This window comes from Amblyomma mixtum, chromosome 4, assembly GCF_055824585.1.
Source record: "Amblyomma mixtum isolate Tamu chromosome 4, ASM5582458v1, whole genome shotgun sequence".
Classification (NCBI taxonomy): Eukaryota; Metazoa; Arthropoda; class Arachnida; order Ixodida; family Ixodidae; genus Amblyomma; species Amblyomma mixtum.
Window position 1 is genome coordinate 116,062,131 of NC_143015.1, and position 17,996 is coordinate 116,080,126.

At 47.5% G+C, this 17,996-nt stretch overlaps 1 protein-coding gene and 1 pseudogene across 3 annotated transcripts in view; one reads left to right on the top strand and one right to left on the bottom strand.

Moving 5' to 3' along the window:
• The first annotated feature begins 7,455 nt into the window (after positions 1-7,455).
• On the top strand, positions 7,456-8,103 carry LOC149348010 (speckle-type POZ protein B pseudogene; annotated as a pseudogene).
• A 6,258-nt stretch (positions 8,104-14,361) lies between these two features.
• LOC149348011 (fatty acid synthase-like) overlaps positions 14,362-17,996 on the bottom strand; it is a 33,387-nt gene continuing 29,752 nt past the window's right edge. For all 3 annotated transcript variants that reach the window (XM_089585709.1, XM_089585708.1, XM_089585710.1), the window contains 2 exons: positions 17,068-17,170; positions 14,362-14,752 (listed from right to left, as the gene is read on the bottom strand). In XM_089585709.1, coding sequence (XP_089441835.1) covers positions 14,556-14,752; positions 17,068-17,170 — 300 coding nt within the window. In that variant the 3' untranslated portion in view covers positions 14,362-14,555. The remainder of the gene's footprint in view (positions 14,753-17,067; positions 17,171-17,996) is intronic.

Here is a 17,996-nt window from a genome sequence, read left to right on the forward strand (position 1 = left end):
CCAGATGCTGAGTCCTGTTTTGATTCTGATCATGCGCATCTGGCCATACCTCGACTTGTCAGTTTATTCCGTTTTCGGCTTGGTTGGTTTATAGGGTTTTAACGTCCCAAAGCGACTCAGGCTATGACAGACGCCGTAGAGGAGGGCTCCGGAAATTTCGACCACCTGGGGATCTTTAACGTGCACTGACATCGCACAGTACACAGGCCTCTAGAATTTCTCCTGCAAAGAAATTCCAGCCGCCGCGGCCGGGATCGAACCCGCGCCTTTTGGGTCAGCAGCCGAGCACCATAACCACTGACCCACCGCGGTGGCATTACGTTTTCGATTAGGTGCATCTCAGTTTGTTTGGTTTGGTTTACTGGGGTTGACCGTCCCGAAGCAACTCAGGCCATGAGGGACGCCGTAGTAAAGGGCTCCGGATATTTCGACCACCTGGGGTTCTTTAAAGGGAAACTGCATAGGTTTTAGAAATCAACGAGCTTAAGAGGGTCGAGTGTGTGAAACTTGCAGGTAATGCATGCGAAGTTTTTTGGGCTAGCACTTGAAATAGGGAAGTAATCGCCGATTTAAATCCGGATGGTCTTCAAGCTTCTCCGCAGCGCACAACGCCAAGTGAGAGCGTATGTTGACGTCATCGAAGGTATCGGTACATTTCCAACGCACGAACGCCTGCTCTGAAGGAAAAAAACCAACGCCAACGAAGGCAAACCCTGCCGACAGGAGTTTGACAGCGTCTAACGAGTCAGGGCAGGGTGTGGCAGACGACAGTGTTAATTTGAAATCATACCTTCCGTGACGTCACACTGTTTTTCCTCCACTCTTCCGGTGCATTGGGGAGAAGCGCAAAATTTAGTCGTCGATTACGTCACTATATTGAATGCTAGTGCAAAAACAGTTGGCATGATTTACCTACAGCCTACATAGATTTGAATCCTTGAATATCCGGAAATTATCAAAAAAGTGCTGCAGTTGCTCTTTAACGTGCACTGACATCGCACAGTACACGGGCCTCTAGAATTTCGCCTCCATCGAAACTTAGCGGCCGCGGCCGGGATCGAACCCGCGTCTTTCGGGTCAGCAGCCGAGCACCATAACCACTGAGCCACCGCGGTGGGGCGCATCTCAGTTTTTGCCAACGCAATGGCAGGCAGAATGCAACACATGCAAAATTCACGAAGATCTGACCTCATGCGGCTAAACTGAACGCTGAAGCACCTCAGCTGATGGCCAAATGCTACACTGAAAACATGCCGCTATATCGCCTAGTCCCGTCGCTTCGTGCATGTGTGCCAGCTGTAACGGTAGGCGACAGCCGTCGTCACTGTACGTCGCGTCCCGAGGGATACCGCCTCATGCGGTTAGCGAGACCGAGAGACCAACCAGGGTGGCGGAGCGACGGGGCCAAGGGGACGTGGGCCAAGGGAGATGTGTGTTTTACTATCCGCTTCGGGACATTAAAACACACATCTTATTGTTGCGATCGGCGTACCAAACAAGGACAAAGAGCAAACACATTTTCTTTGTTGGATTAAAGCAAAGCAAGTCGTCGTGAGCTTTGTGGGCAGCGCGAGATATTTGTCCGCCAAGAAAAATATAATTGTATTTGTGTCGCGTTTTCGAGTAAGCTACTAAACGAAAGTTTTCTTAATGTTCAGTTTAAGCCTATTCATCAAGCACCATTTCTCGATGTTGCTAATGTGAGCTTGCAAAAGGCGACATTCTTGCAAGGTCTCAAACTTACGGAAGAATTTTAAATCACCAGCAAATAACAAAACCCTTGAGTTTACGTGTAGCGGCAAAACATTAATAAACACTAAAAACAACACAGCGGTCCCAAATTGGAACCCCGAGGCACTCCTGACGTTGAAACAAACTCGTCAGACACAGCCGGGAAATCTGACCACATTATGGCGGCTTCCAAGGCAGCTATTGAGCCATTTGCAGCACAAGGAACAAAGTCCGTATTTTTCAAACTTCGTCATAAGTATCTCATGGGAAACAGTGTCAAAGGCTTTAGTCCAGTCAAATATAGACTGCGTCCGCTTGGCTGTGATTAAACACGTCAGGCCCACTATACCCGAGAAAGTTTCATAGATGCGATTCAACAGATCGTCCTTTTAAAGAACCGTGCTGCAGAGGTGTTATCTTTTCTTTAAAATATGAACTCATGCGTTCGTACATTACCATTTCAAAAACTTTTGCAAAACAACAAATAAGTGACACTGGTCGAAAATTATTCACACCACAAGCATCGCCAGACTTGTGACAGGAACAACTACTGACAGTTTCCAAAGACAAGGAAAAACACCAGTGCTCTAAGATAAGTTAAACAAATACGTTAGAGCAGAACCGAAAATGTCACTGCATCCTTTGATTATGAAGCTGGGAATTGCATCGACTGCTTACGAACATTTTGGCTTCAGCTTCTGAACCGCTGATAAAACTTCATCATACTCAGCAGTCAGGACTGTCATCAAGGGTGGTAACACCAGTTGTGTTGGCAGAGCGCACAAAGCAAAAGCTAAAGTGCTCAGCGAAAGCTTTGCATACATCTTGCGGCTTGAAACAGATACTGCCATGTATCCTCAGCACAGCACCACTGACTTTCTACTTACTTTGTTTCCGCACAAAAGCCCAAAAAGAGTTTGGTTCTTTCTTAAATTTCTCTTCAAGATGCGTGTGGTATTGAGCATTATCGCGTTCAGTAAGGTCTTTCACAATTTGCCTGCATAGTGAATATCTTTGGTATCAATACTCTCTGTTCTAACGTACCGTTTGTGATACCGCTGTTTTTTTAGCGTTTCAAATCGCAAGAAAACCAGCAAAGGAATCTAGACCCTCTCGGACGACACCGCGAAATGAATTTTTTTCATTGTTCCCTGTAAACTGAGATCAGTAGATCAACGCATGAGTCAACGTTCTCGATATCGAAGAATCGAAACCAGTCGTAGCTGTAAAGTTCTCTGTACAGCCCCAGATAATCGCCGTCAGCGTACCTGAATTTTTCTGGTTTCAGTTCAAGCGCTGGACGAAAAGAAATAAGAATGACAGAGTAAATGGACTGTGAAACCTGTCTACTAAAACAAGCACCAAAACATGCAAGTACCAAAAACACGCACGTCCGATATAACTAGATCTAAAATATTACCAGCGCAGTTCTTCATCACATAACGTAATCTATGGAAGTTAATAAAATCAGAGACATCGGGCTTTTCTCGTACGGCTGCGCAGTCTCTGCTGACCAAACCAGTTCCCCATTCGACTTTAGGAAGATTAAAATCCCCGTAAATATGAACCTTGTACTTGGAAACATTTTTTCCCCAATATCCAAAAAATGATTAGTGAAAACGTTAAGATCTCAATTTGGTGCAAAGTAATAACAGCCAACGAGACGGTGATATTTGTCACGTGTTGGAATTTCCAGCCACACTCATTCTTCGTAGGTCTCCAGGTCTTGCCTTCTAAATGAATCTTATAAAGACCTGCACGCTATCAGAACTCGGCCACCGTATTTGACCCGGTCAGAGTAATTTCTGTCGGCTCTGAAGACAGCATACTCATCTGAGAAGTAAGAGTTACTAGCACTTGATGAGTTCAGCCATGTTTCTGCCAAGCATATAATATCATACCCACATTGGTATGCATTCGCGAAGAACCCTTCCCTTTTAGTTAGAAGCCCTCTCGTGTTTTGATAATATAACCTAATTTCCTGAGCCATTTTGTGAAAGGGTTAGAGCACAGTTAGGATTGTCAAAGCGTCGGAAGGACCACATGTTTCTATAGAAGGGGCGAAACACGCAACCGTCGGGCCACACTACAGGTTTGTTAACAACACAAATGCTCATGGAGCGAAGCATGGAAAGAGCAATACGCGTCGTACCTCATTTTCAGTCTTGTGCACGTCCCCCACCTTGTCCCACACTATATCCCACAGGAGTTCCTGTATGTCCGACGCTGTTGTAGTCGGGTCTAGGCGAGAAACAAATAGGCCTTGGTTTGCCGGCAGTTTGGATGCTACTTTAAGCATCGATTGTTTAGCATTGCCAAACGTCGCTAGAGGTCGTGATGGCTGGCTCACCGCTTTAGACGGGCGTGGCAGATGAATACGTTGGTGCGGAGCTAGAAGATGAGGAGGGACGCCAGTATTTGGGGCAGCGATGTTTGTGGCCACAGCAGACGCGTAGTTCTAAGGTTCCGAACAGTCGGAGAGCGAAGTCATCTCGTTTGGCGGCATGCACCAGAACGAATGCACTTAGGCCATTCACATCCTCACGCAGGAGCACATTTTCCGCTTCGCACCTCAGCCGCGGACGCGTCCATTCTACTGCTCATTGTCGGCATCAGGTGAACAACGCTCGGCGAAGCGCTGATGCCAGCCGCGCTCTGAAGATCGAGGCAAAAACCTAGGTTCCTCGTGGGGCATATCTGGGCGGCCGGTGTTGCAGATAAGCTCTGCCGACGAGGGGTCTTGCCTCTTCATACACTGAATACATTCTTACTACCGCGCTCAATATGACTTGGAACCCTCGTGCGTGTGGCCGCAGTGTTTTCGGAAGCATATTGGGGCCGACAAGCGGAAAGGCAAGTTGAAAGGAATCTGGTGTTCGAGCAGCCACGCGCACCCCCCCGCGTCGTCTGCTCAACGAAATCTGAGCTCGTTAATTCTCGCAGGCGCCGGCGCGTCTCGCATCAAATCGTCAAAACCTCTCCAGTCATACTGTGATTGAAGCGCGATTTGGGCCACGGTTTCATCGGCCATGGCAGGTGAAAGCAAAAGGAATGAAACAAAATCAACTGTGACATGCGTCTTGCATTCGTCACGCAAATGCCGGTGGTACGATAACGCCATCGTACTGCCAAGACCGCAGGGGAGAAGACAGTGGTGGAACAGCAAAATTACCGGAGACACAATGGAAATTCTAAAGTGCGCTTGGCGAAAGCCTTGTGGTCAACCCACTGCCACTTCCCCGAACCGCTTGGCGCGGAATCACTGGGCCGCCATTGCTTAAGCTTAGCGAGACACCTTTATCGAAAGAAAACGGAATATTTTAAACCCATGCCAATCTTCCCTTGCGCGACGGGCGTGGCTAGCCTCGGACGAGCTGTCAGAGCGGGTGTTCTTCATGCTGGCGCAGAACATTTTCGATATTTGCTGCTTTGTATGAAAAACTTTCTCTCTGTTTCTCCTTTAACAGGACTGTGCTTGTAAAGTTGAAACCTGTACACTGGGAGAATTTTCTAGCACGATGACCTGTCGTTTCTGAAAGAGCTGTGTTCAACTTCGCTATGTGATGATGATGATGTCCTCAAGCTTAATCCTGCATAGAAAAATTCGTCGTTTTCTTCTGAATGATCCCACCCTGAAATCCATGGGTTGCTTGCCGCCCTGCGGAGGAGCACTGATCTTCTGTGCCTAATTCCTTCTTCCGCCAAACCAGTCTCACGTCTATCGCTGCTAAAACTAAATTCTCCTTAAATGACGCCGGAAATATTTTCGCGCTTTCAACTTTTAGTACACCGAATTTTACTTTCCTTTCTTCTTCACAAAAGGCGAATGACCGTTTCAGGCTGGTAATGATGATAGGCGGAGTGAAGAGAATGATCAAATATGCTTTGCCTTTTAAATTCCCGTGCTTAGAGATTTCTGAGAATATTTTACAGTGCCTGTGCCTACCGCTCTGGATGTCCGTGAGTAATTTATTGTTCCCCCTGGTATTCATCCACTTGATCTTCGTATTAATCTTTTTCTTAAGCGATGTGTAGCTGTTAACCGTAATTCGTCTTTAGCAAAGGAGCGCAAAAAAAAAAACGAAATATCATTTTGTTCTCTCTGCTACCTCCTCGCTTACTCCGCTCCCCCGTCTTTAAAATTTCTTAAGACAATTTTGAGTACAGTTCCTTTCTAACCGTCCACATTAGTCTGGAATGCTGAAAATTCACTTTGGCTTCCGAACTTCTGCCATCGAACGATTTGCGCCACTTGGCAGAATTTCATTGACGAATCTATGAAGACACTCACACAGATCCTCCTACTTGTTCCAGTTTACGCATTTCTTCCTGTAATGATTTCGTTTTCAAAGTATAGTAACAGCAAACACAGTCAAAACAGGCTGGAGTCGCTTATGTAACACCTTACGAAGCCTTGTCTTCTCATGTAAGATGAATTAGCAAAATAAATAGCATTTGGCTTCATTATAAAAACGTGAAAAGTAGTGGAAAATGGGTATATTACAGTGTAGTAGTGAGAGCACAATTGCAGTGATGAGTACTACATTACAGTTTAAGAGCAACCAGCAGTGATGATGGAGGCAGAGGAGGAGTGCCGTTTTCACATCATGCATTGTTGATCGTCTTTTCTTATTTAGAATTATGCTGCATACTTTTATACGGATAATTTTACACACAGTTGTTTTTATTTTTATTATCCGTGTTCCACACTTGTGAGACCTCAATCCGGTGAACCATACCTTGACATCACCGGAGACAGCTAGCAATGATAGTGCAGCCAGAGCAGCGAATGCAGAACGAAATTGTTACAAAACACGGCCCCTAGATGAAAGCGTCTTCGGCATCATTGTCATTTTTTTCAGTGATTGATTTTAAGCACTTCAACTTTCTTTTTCCGCTCGTACTTGAGCCAATAAACCGAGTTTTTTTTTTGTTGTGCATTCAGCTGCCACTTTCTTCTTGGGCGGTATTTTCGAATGCACAACGAGAACAACATGATGCTTATTGTTGCAAACAATTATTCACCAAATTATACAAGGACAAGTATAAAAGCCGACGTTGGAGTCTGTGTTATACTGGTGAATAGAACGAGATCCTTGCTGAAGAAGTAGAAAACGAAACGGCGCGCGCCTGCGCGGCCACTATAGCCAAGGCTTGCCGTCTGGACGCTCCTCTCAGAAGGAGACCGTGGTTGAGGACTGAGGCTTACCCGAGCAGTTGGAGTGAGCCACCTGGTTCTACATACACGCGGTAAGCTGGTCTCCTGAGAAGCTTCGCTCGACTGCCCTAAACTCGGCCACAATGTCCTCCATCCAGCTCAGCTCCGTAAGTGAGCCCAAAACCGAGAATATCTCCTTCCGTTGGGTCGTCAAAAACATCCGCTTGTTCTCGCACCAGGTTACTGACGGAATCTACAGCTCCCCGTTCCCTTCACGAGACGAAGACAGTGGACATTGGCGCCTGAAGCTCATGCAGCGCACGTTCGATGGGAACGAGCAATACTTCTCACTGTTCGTGTTTTACACAGGCATTGTCGAAGTGCTCGCCGAAGTAGCCGTTTGCGTCGTCGATGCAGGCAGAGCGGAACGAAGCAGAACACGTTCGGGTGTCAGATCGTTTTCCAGGCACACAGGGTGCTGGGGTGTCGACAGATTCGTCCCCAGAAGCGTCCTTGAGTGCAGCAGTTGTAACAGTTTGATGGAAGGCGACCTCGTTATACGCTGTATGGTGACAGTAATTGACGGTTACGTCAACGTACTTGGAATACGCATGAGCGACAACACCACTGTACCCCGGTCCCGGCTCTCCCAGGACCTCAGCTGGCTTCTTGACAACGGCAACCACGCCGACATCACCATTAAGGTCGGCGAAGGTGTGTACCGTGTTCATAAGGCGATCCTGGCATCCCGATCACCGGTGTTCCGAGCAATGCTTAGCCACGAGATGCTTGAAGCACAGGAAAGGGAGGTAGTCATTTCCGACATTGACTACGATGTGTTCGGCGAGTTGCTCTACTTCATCTACACCGGGCATACCCGGCGACTCCGTGACATGGCGGACGATCTGCTAGTAGCAGCTGACAAGTACGGCCTGCGGACCCTCCAAGACTTGTGCGAAGGGGCCCTCATCGAAAGCATGGACGTCGACAACGTCACGTCTACACTCATCCTAGCCGACCGCCATAATGCTGCCACGCTCCGCCGGAGTGCCATTGACTTTATTGCTGCCCATGGCAGTGAAGTGACTGGAACGGCCGGCTGGGATGCGCTCACGAAGTACCGCGCCGACTTAGTGGCGGATGTCGTCCGTGCGCTTAGCGCTCGCTGCAACAACTCAAGCGAACCACCGGCTAAACGAATGAGAACCTGCTGAAAAGATGAACTGGCTGATGGCTGAGGTCCCGTCTAATGCTGCACTGGTGGCATGGTTAGAGTTTTGCTTCAGTGCTGGCATTAGGATTGATCCGCTTACGTTCTCGTCATGAACCAAAAAATCTGCCTCTGCTGTTTGCTTTTTTTTTTTGGAAAAACCAGGCTCTGACATTAAAAAAAAAATGAAACACAAAACGACGTCTATGTTCGCCTTCTGCGTATTTTGCCGGTGTTCTAAACGTACGACGATTTGCTATGTCGGGACATAATTCTTACACTGTTTTCGGTGGGGGCCATGCAGAACCTTCTGCAGCAGTCTCTAACACAGCTAAACCAGGTGCGCGGCCAAGATAAATTAAGTTTGGTTTGATATGAGCTTTTCAAAGCATTCTTATTTTTAAACACTAGCGATAGCGCGGGATATTTTTTGAAAAAAAAAACGCATTGCTTTATTCAGTGAGTCGCTGATATCCCCTTTCCGCTCTCCGCCTCTTCCCTTAACGCCGTACCTCATGAGAGCAACCTCGGCTCTCAGATAACCTGACTGAGCAGGGTGAATTTTACGCAAGAAATGCTTTTAGCTCCCGTTGTCGGCAGTGTTGTGACGTCACGGTGATACCGAGAGCCAACATCCGGGCACTGAATTCCACGCACTCATCCGGGCACTGAATTCCATGCACTCATCCGGGCACTGAAACGAGAGCATCCGGGCACCGTACGAGATTTAACGAGACTCTCTAAGCCCTCCTACAGGACCGGCATACAAGCGCCGGTAGCTTCGCGCCCTAACTGGTGGTGGCGTTCCTCCCTTCCTGTACGGTGCGGTTCGGGTGTCCGTGTCCACCGAGATGACAGAGAATTACTGCGCCATTTCGTTTCCTCAAAAAAGCGTCGCGTTCAAAGGGCAAGGCATCGCGCCGAATGGGGGGGGGGGGGGGGGGGGGGGGAGAGCGTTCCTCCCTTCCTGTACGGTGCGGTTCGTTCGGGTGTCCACCGAGATGACAGAGAATTACTGCGCCATTTCCTTTCCTCAAAAAGCGTCGCGTTCAAAGGGCAAGGCATCGCGCCGAACGGGGGGGTGCGGTTCCTCCCTTCCTGTACGGTGCGGTTCGGGTGTCCATCGAGATGAGAGAGAATTACTGCGCCATTTCCTTTCCTCAAAAAAGCGTCGCGTTCAAAGGGCAAGGCACGGCCGCTCGACGCAAAGCGCAAAGCGCTTTGCGCTTTGCATCTAGCGGCCGTGGGCAAGGCATCGCGCCGAACGGGGGGTGGCGTTCCTCCCTTCCTGTACGGTGCGGTTCGGGTGTCCACCGAGATGACAGAGAATTACTGCGCCATTCCCTTTCCTCAAAGAGCGTCGCGTTCAAAGAGCAGGCATCGCGCCGAACGGGTGGTGGCGTTCCGTGGACTGCCTGGCAGCGCTACACACGCTGTCGCGTTCCACTCCTAAAGGCGAAGCTTAAGCGTCATTAATTAGGAGATAATTAGTGTTTAGTCATTAATCATAACTAGTCACTAATTAGTAGTCATTACTTCGTCATCACTTACGTGTGACGTAATCCAGTGGTGACGTCACTGGTGTCACGCAGGCAAAGTGGTACAAATAACCGAGGAATGAAAATAACGATTACAAAGATGAAAGGCAAACAGAAACCGGATACAGCTGACGAGGCAGAGCGGAAGAGATTCCCCAGACACTCACAGGAAACGATCGCGTCCACATGGACCAGTGCACAGTATGTTTGGTGTGGTGTGGTGTGTTGAACACTAGATTTTCACTAGCACCATCTACAACCAATGTGTTATGCCCGTAAACATTTCATGCTTACTCTACTCTCGGTTACGGGAGAGGCAGAGATTTTTTTTTTAAGTGAGCTTATCTAGTGTTCTAGTAGGGTGATAAGCTTATTGACCACCATTCGAATGCGCTTGTCTTAAGGCCTACGTGAAACAGTACTCTCCTTCCCCTGTATTAGGCGTGGAAACGTTCTGTCTTTTCCGGGGGTGGCATGCAGCGAAGTGGCGATGACTGTGGCCCCGCTTATAATGATTCTCGCAGGACACATTGACACATTCGTTTTGGATTGCAGAAAACGGTAACTAACAGCGTGGCTGCGGTGAATAATTTAGATACCTTCATTTCATGAAACCTGCACTGCTGGTTATGACGGGCTTTCCGTAGTTTTGTCACTATTTGTCGTTATGACGAACACATTGTTGTATTAAAAAGCGCCATTTTGGAGAAAACTGCTTAGCGCTTTCGCCAAAATGCTCTCAACATCTGGCAGCCTAAGCAAACAGTTGTTAAAGGCTAACGAACGTTCATTTGGTTATATACCTGCGTCCTCATAACTTTACTGCGTTAGCATATGGGCGACGTTTACCTCAGCATACGTTTGCTCAGCGGGTGTTTTCGGCACACAAAGACTTTTAAACATCTCATATGCTCCCGCGCCAATAACAACCAAAAGTACAGACAGTTTTTTCCCTTCAACGTTTTCGTTCGCGCCAATAAAAAATTACCGACGATTACGTTACTTCCTAATGCGAAATTTGAGCGCAGCAAAAAGGTGTTTCACCTTTTCGATAGATTGAGGCAAAGAAATCGAGCAACACATGTATGCGCTATCACAGAGTTTTTTTTTATTTTTCACACGTATTCCTTTAACAAAGATTCCACTAACAGTTCTTGACAGTCAGGAATGAAGCTTTGTGGTCGGAGAAATAGACTGATATATGTTCGACTTGGTACACCAATGCTTGATTCTCAAAGACGAGATCTATACAAGTGCCTCGCGAGGTTGTCACAGCCGTGGGACGCGTTACGAGCGAGAGGAACGGGATGTTCTCCCGCATAAGTGTTAGGAAATTGCTGTTTGTCTTTATGTCAACATTAAAGTCCCCCACTACTAACATCGGTGTGGATCGATGGACGGTTAATGCGAGTTGCAGGAAGTGCACGACGTCTCTCGTGAGTGCGGTAGGGGCGAAGTAGGCAGCTACTACCAGCAAGCCGTTGGGCAACTTTGCGGCGCACAGTTCGCCAAGTTCATGTGACGTGCCAAACATTTCGACTGGTATTGCAGAGAGACCTGTGCGCAAGTAGATAGCGACTCCCGCCGCTCTGTTGTGGTCTCTGCGAGCACCACAGCAGTATAGGAAATCTATGATTTCGAGAGGCTCTTCGGGATCCATCCAGGTTTCAGCAAAGCAAAGTGCAGAGGAATGGCGCAGAATGTGATCGTGGTGTACGTCCTTGGCATGTGCGGCAAGGGAGCGTACGTTAAGAATGTGGTTGTGAATGATGAATCAAGTGCTGCCAGCGAATGACGCGTCCATTGGCTGTCTGCGTGTGTTACTGATGTGTGGTTAACATGTTAAGCTTCGCCTGTAAGAGTGGAACGCGACAGCGTCTTGCAACGCTGCCAGGGAGTCCACAGAACGCCATCGCCAATTCGGCTGTACGCCTTGCTGGACGGTAAATTTATTTTTTGAGGAAAGGAAATGTATCTCTCTCGCATATCTGGGTGGACACCTGCACCTCGCCGTAAGGGGAAGGGGGAAGATGGGAGTGAACGAAGACGCCGTATTAGCTAGACGCGCCTTTGTTCATTCCAAACCATTCAGCTGGCATTACGGAGTGGCTAGCGTGCTCGTATCGCACTCCGGAGACCCTGGTTCGATTCCCCAACTCGACCAATTTCGTTCTCGGTTTTATAGATTTATGCGGTCTAACTAGAAAGGTTAATTAGGCTATTTCATATTTACATTATTGCATTTCTATCCATCGTGTTCTGTCATTAACCTGTCAATTGTTGGAACTGTCTAGGATGTTCGACACAACGTATATGAAACGAGCAACGTCTTACTGAGTGGGGAAGTGCGTGGTGGTGGTGGGAACGCGGCTTCGTACTTATCTGTTTTTTTTTCAGCAGCGTCTCCTTCCGCGGACGCTGTTGTCGCTGCGGCGCGCGTCTTTGTTTTCTTTTCTTCTGACCTCTTCATTCTCCTCTATATTAATTAGGCTAATTGATTAATTAAGCAATTAACTAAACTCAGTCCAACTTAGTTGCAGCATCACTATACGATCCCTTTGATTGGTTGCATGGTTACTAGCCAAAGTACAATTGGCCCCATTTGAAATTCGCGCACTGTGACGTCACGAGCATTTCGACCAATTGAAAAGCATGACATTGGGGGCGGAGCTGGTTACGAGGCCGACGCCGACGCCGACGCCGACGACGACGACGACGCGAAACCCAGGAACGGACGCCAAAGAGCTGCGCTCTAAAAGTTCGAAACGTTCCACGTATGATTCAAAGTTCTGTGTTTCAGCATCAAACTTTGCTATCTTTCCGTAAGAAGGCGTTTTGGCAGTACTCATCACACGCTGCGTCTCGCTTCCTCTGTCAGCACTCCCGTCGGACTTCAGTCGGCGCTTCCGTTAGCTCCTTGAACAGGTACAGCTCAGTCGACGGTCAAGCGCTCGACGAACGTGCCGTTGCGCTGGCTGCTCTCCGTAGCGGATAACGTTGCTTCCGCGGTGACGAGGCGGCCACACGTCTGGACGAAGTGCCTCGTCGCCAGATGATATGACTGACGTCAGGCGTGAACGAAGAACGTTTATTGAGAAGGGTGCAGCGATATAGAGGCCCGAGCGTCGTGGTAACGCAGCACGGAATCATGGTTCGCAAGACCGCAGTGACGTCACAATACAGCGTCGTGCTTTCACAGTGTCCATATATTAAGGCGAAAGCCTTTTATGGCTCATACTCGCGGTGTCCGTCCGTGCGCTGGAATCGTGCCAACTGTGGCCTCTCCTCCGCGCAACGGCGCAACCTCCTCCCCACCTTAGCAACCAGCGCGCCGGTGGGGGGCGCAGCTGTGCATAGCAACCGTGACGTCACAAAGTAGCGGTATAGCTAGAATATACGGCTCTGGGTATAACGAGCGCGCGCGTGTCGGCGGCAGGGGCAGCTGCACTGCCGCTCCTTCGCCAGACGTCTCGTTGCAGTCGAGTGAGTCAGTGATCCCGCGCCAAGCGGTTCGGGGAAGCGGCAGTGGGTTGACGACAAGTCTTTCGCTAGGCAGACTTTTGAATTTCCAAAGTGTTTTCGGTAATTTTTCCCCCACCATATAGACTCTATATTCCCATAATTCCATACCATCGACTCAGATGGAACGCTTCAGTAGGGGAAGCAGGCGAGCGAAACAGCTACGGCGGCATCAGATAGAAAGACGCAGTTGGACAGTGACAAATCTAAAAGCGATTGTACAATAGTACTGATAATGAAAAGTGCTCCAATCACCTCGTATGATCGCCCGCCATTTGGTTCTTGTTATAATTCAGTGGCGACCAAGTACGATTGGAAATGTAAACTAGAAAATAAAAAGATTGGGCTGGTGTAAATATTCGACTACACGAAGGACGATCCTCGCTCTCTTTACAGCGGACGAGGGGTGGGCCATTATTAGAGGCGTTGGCGACGCGAGTGACGAGAAGGACATCACTAACACTGAAATAAAACTAAACCACTCTCCGACTCAAATGGTGGCCTATACGGGCAAGTTAAGCTGAGAAATGGTCTTGAACAGTGTCATCTACCTTCATCTACGGGCCACGACAGCGGTAATCATAACACATGGAATGGCTCTGGCCGTCATACCAACGATAGCTCGCCCATATTGGCAGTGTGCAGTATGGCGCCTGCCCGCAGGCGTTTGCAAAACAAACTGTTCAGAAACTTTTTACGCTTACCATATGTAACTCGACCTCCTGCTAACCCCTCGGTTCTGTTCTTAGGTTTAAAACATAGGAGAGACGGGGTGAAAAGAGTAGTTGTTTTTGTCGTTTTTTGTACTCTGCTGCAGTTTAGTATGAATAATGTACCAGTTAGCTCCGAAATGTACGTTACTAACTACCGCAATCGGTGCATGCCCGCTTCTTAAAGTTTTCGGGCTAATTATGACATGAAGACCTCTTTTCCTTAAAAAAAAAGCACGGTTGAGACTTACCGCTCTTTACCGTAGACACAACCCACGGAAAATTTTCCGTTATTTAGTTGCTGTTGTAAATGTCAGAGATAACGTGTGTTGAGCACTCTTTTCTAAACCTAATGTTTTATTCAGTGGGAGATGTATCCATGGCACCATGAACACAAATTCACATTGGCTTCAGAAAAAAAAGCAGCAAGAAATACTGCTTCTAGGATCACGTCAGTATGGCTACATCTGCCAGCATCAGTAGAGAATACGCATATTCGGTTTGGTTTGGTTTGATTTATTGGGGTTTAACGTCCCAAAGCAACTTAGGCTATGAGGGACGCCGTAGTGAAGGGCTCCGGAAATTTCGACCACCTGGGGTTCCTTAACGTGCACTGACATCGCATATTCATGCAACACGGGCAGCTTACGTAGAAATGTTTTTTCCAGTTGAACACTGTTCAATCGTTTTCAGGTAGCTTGCATCACACCATTCTGGCGAGCGATCTCTTCCAACGCTCGGATTGTGCAACGCCGAACTTCTTTTATGCACAGTACGACACCGCAGATTCGTTCGATCGCGTGCAAAACTTCGACACCCATCCCGGAGTCCATGCCCAGCTCGACGAGGTTGGTGGTTGGGTTTATCCTTGACGGGTCCTCGTAGCCTGAGATTCATAGCAAGAAAACGTTATTTTATTAAAGGCTCGAAACTGGCACGTTTCATGGAAATACAACGAAATGCACCAAGTAAAGTAAACTGGACCCTGCTTTATGAAAACGATTTTTAGCAACCCATGAGCAATCGTCATTTCTTGAGGTAATTTTTTTTCTTCTTGACCAAAAAATATTCGAAATTTTTAAAAGCGAGCCACTTAGAAGTTTATCATGAACTCATTAACATAGTGAGTGTAGTTTTTATTCCCTTTTTTCTAATTTATTAGAGAAAGCATGAACAAGAGAACATCAGTATAACAATGGAGGGAAATAACCGGCAAAGATGGCATCGCAGCAGGTTTGAACGAAGCCTTGGCCCTGCATTTAGAATTGGCAGTTTTGTAGAGTGCCGAGATGCGCATTTAGGATTTCTTTTCCCCTTAATATACTACTAAGTGTAGTCTAATTTCATATTTATATTTTCCCTTTTTTATGTTCAAATATTTATATTTATATGTTCAAATTTGTTTATGTCATTGATAGATGTTCCCTGTTTATCTTTGCTTTTTTAATAAGTATGCTCTAAAATGCCAAATTGTGCTAACTGGGGCAGGAGCCTCTGTCAGGCTATGAGCCCTTAGCTCCTGCTCAATTTTTGACTGTTGTGAGAAAATGAAATAAAGAAAGAAAGAATGAAATACCTCCCAGTTGACTTCTTCTGTAGGATAAACTACAAAGCTAAACACAGGGCTTGAGGACGTTCCTAAACTACCTAAGCAGCGCTCGATTTGGTGTGCTCCAGAGCTTCGCAGCCAGCTTATAGACTAATTTTATATCTTTTTTCTGTTCTTCTTTGGCAAGCAAAGGTCTGTGTTACGGCACGAATTTAAATGCAGTGGAGTTCAGCGCTGTTTTATTCGCCATCAGGTTATTTTTAAAACCGTGCCGAGAACAACAGTGATAAGATTCGTTGTAAATTTAGTTTTGAAGCGAAAAGCTTCGCTAGGCTAGTCAACACCGAGGCTAGAGTGGGCTCCGTCGTCAGAAAAAGGCACAGGTGCGCATGCGCGAACTGCGTGACGTCACGGTGGACACCCCAACCACGCCGTAAGGGAAGGAAAATGAAAATTGATTTTAAGGGAAGGAAACGACGCCTGTCTCTCTCATATATAAATGGGTACCTTGAACCGCAGCGTAAGGGCCTTAAGAAAAACTTGAACCGCGGCGTAAGGGCGTTAAGGAAAACGAAATGAAATGAAAACTGGTTTTAAGGACAGGAAATGCCTGTCTCTCATATCTTGATGCACACCCGAAAGGAGTGACGTCACATGCTCCACAAATAAAAAAATAAAGAAAAGACAAGCAGTGCGTGAGGAACCCCTCATATCTCGGTGGACACCCGAACCGCGCCGTAAGGAGAGGAAAATGAAAAGAGAATTGGATTTAAGGAAAGGAAATGACTCCTGCCTCTCTTATATCTCGGTGGACGCCCGAACCGCGTCGTAAGGGCCTTAAGGAAAACGAAATGAAAATTGCTTTTAAGGAAAGCAAATGCCTGTCTCTCATATCTTGGTGTACACCCGAGAGGAATGCACGCCACAGTACATGTCTCTAAAGCAACCTTCTAACCGTATTCACTACACGCGCGGCTCCTCCTCCGCCTTGCCGCAGCTTTTCGCTTCGAGGGAACTCAGGGAACGAAGCAGCCCACCAACACGCTCGAGGTTTTGTCGGCCGAGCGGTGGGCTCTCGTCCAGGGGGATCCAAGATGGAGGCAGTGATTTCGTACCACGAAATTACCCAATTCTATAAACTCTCTCGAAGAATCTATCCTCCCCCGCACAAGTCACTCTCCAAACACCAAGAGGTGGCTTGGAGAAGACTTCAAACCCATTCTTACCCGAACCCGTACATTTACGCCCACATCTACCCCGATCTCATAGACCCCACCTGCCAACACTGCGGTAGCACTGCCACCCTCGATCATATGCAATGGGACTGCCCGGAGGATCCTCCTCCGGAAGCTCTTATAGAAGCTCCCTCACCAGACGCCTGGGAAGAAGTGCTGCGCTGCTCGGACCCCGCCGTCCAGGCAGGAGCCATCGAGCGCGCCGAAGAGGTCGCCGCCAGCTATCAGCTAACGGCCACCTGGCCCTTCTGCTGAGCGCCCAGGAACTTTTCTTTTCCGACAATAAAGTTTTCTCTCTCTCTCTCTCTCTCTCTCTCGCTTCGAGATATCCAGACTTAACCTTAGCTAAGCCACAGCCAATTTTTTGTTTTAGCGAATACGCAAGCCCCAGAAGTATCGAAGGGAAAAGGTACTTACCAAGAATGCGAGCCACGGTCTCGACGATCTTCTCCCCTGGAGTTTTTTCCGTCGTGGAGTCCTCGTGAGCCTCTTCAGACGGCGTAGAGACGGTAGGTTGGCTCTGAAAAGAAGCAGAATGATTAACTGGAAAGTACAAGCTACCATTCGCTTCTTCTTAGGATGTTTTATTTTTGTGTGCAGAACAGAATGAATCATTACGGGACGGGGAAATGTAAAATCTTGAGTTCAGATTACTTTAGAGAAAGATACATATCCTTTCTACTTGTCAAGAACTTTCTTCCGAAGTTTTTTTAATGCCGTTTCCTTTTTCTTCCTTCATTGGACATTTTATACACTTGTTTCTTTAAAAGGCGAAATAGGTAGTTTATAACGACGCCAGGAAAACATTGAGAAGCCTTCCTCGCATTAGGGTCGTCAGAGTGCAAGCAGAGTGGTGTACTCGGTCTTCAATTTTTTGCTCAAAAGGCAAGCTGTAGGTTTAAAACTTGGGGATAGCGATGTGACCACATCCAAAAGGGCTTAGCAGAGAATCCCATGCAGACATGAATCGTTGGAAAGTTGGTAATTATACACAAACTAAAATAAATTGAATACACCTCACAATTGTATGTAAAGTTTAGCAAAGCCAAGATAATAGGTATTATAATGAATGTATATTCCCTCTTTGTAGCCTAGCTTTTTCGCTTGTCTCTTATCAAAATGCACTCCCTTCGGCCTCTTCTCCAAAGCCAGTGCGGGCCAGCTAGGTCCTTGTGCGCCACGCCGGCAAGACTACAATTACCAGTTGGAATACCAGTCTGACCGGTTACACAAAAATGGTGACCGGCTCTTCCGCCACCCCGTTTATAGGGATCGTATTCTATAAGCTGTCCATTTTGCGTCTATTCGGTCCTCTCTCCGTGGTCACTCAGATATACCCACTAATT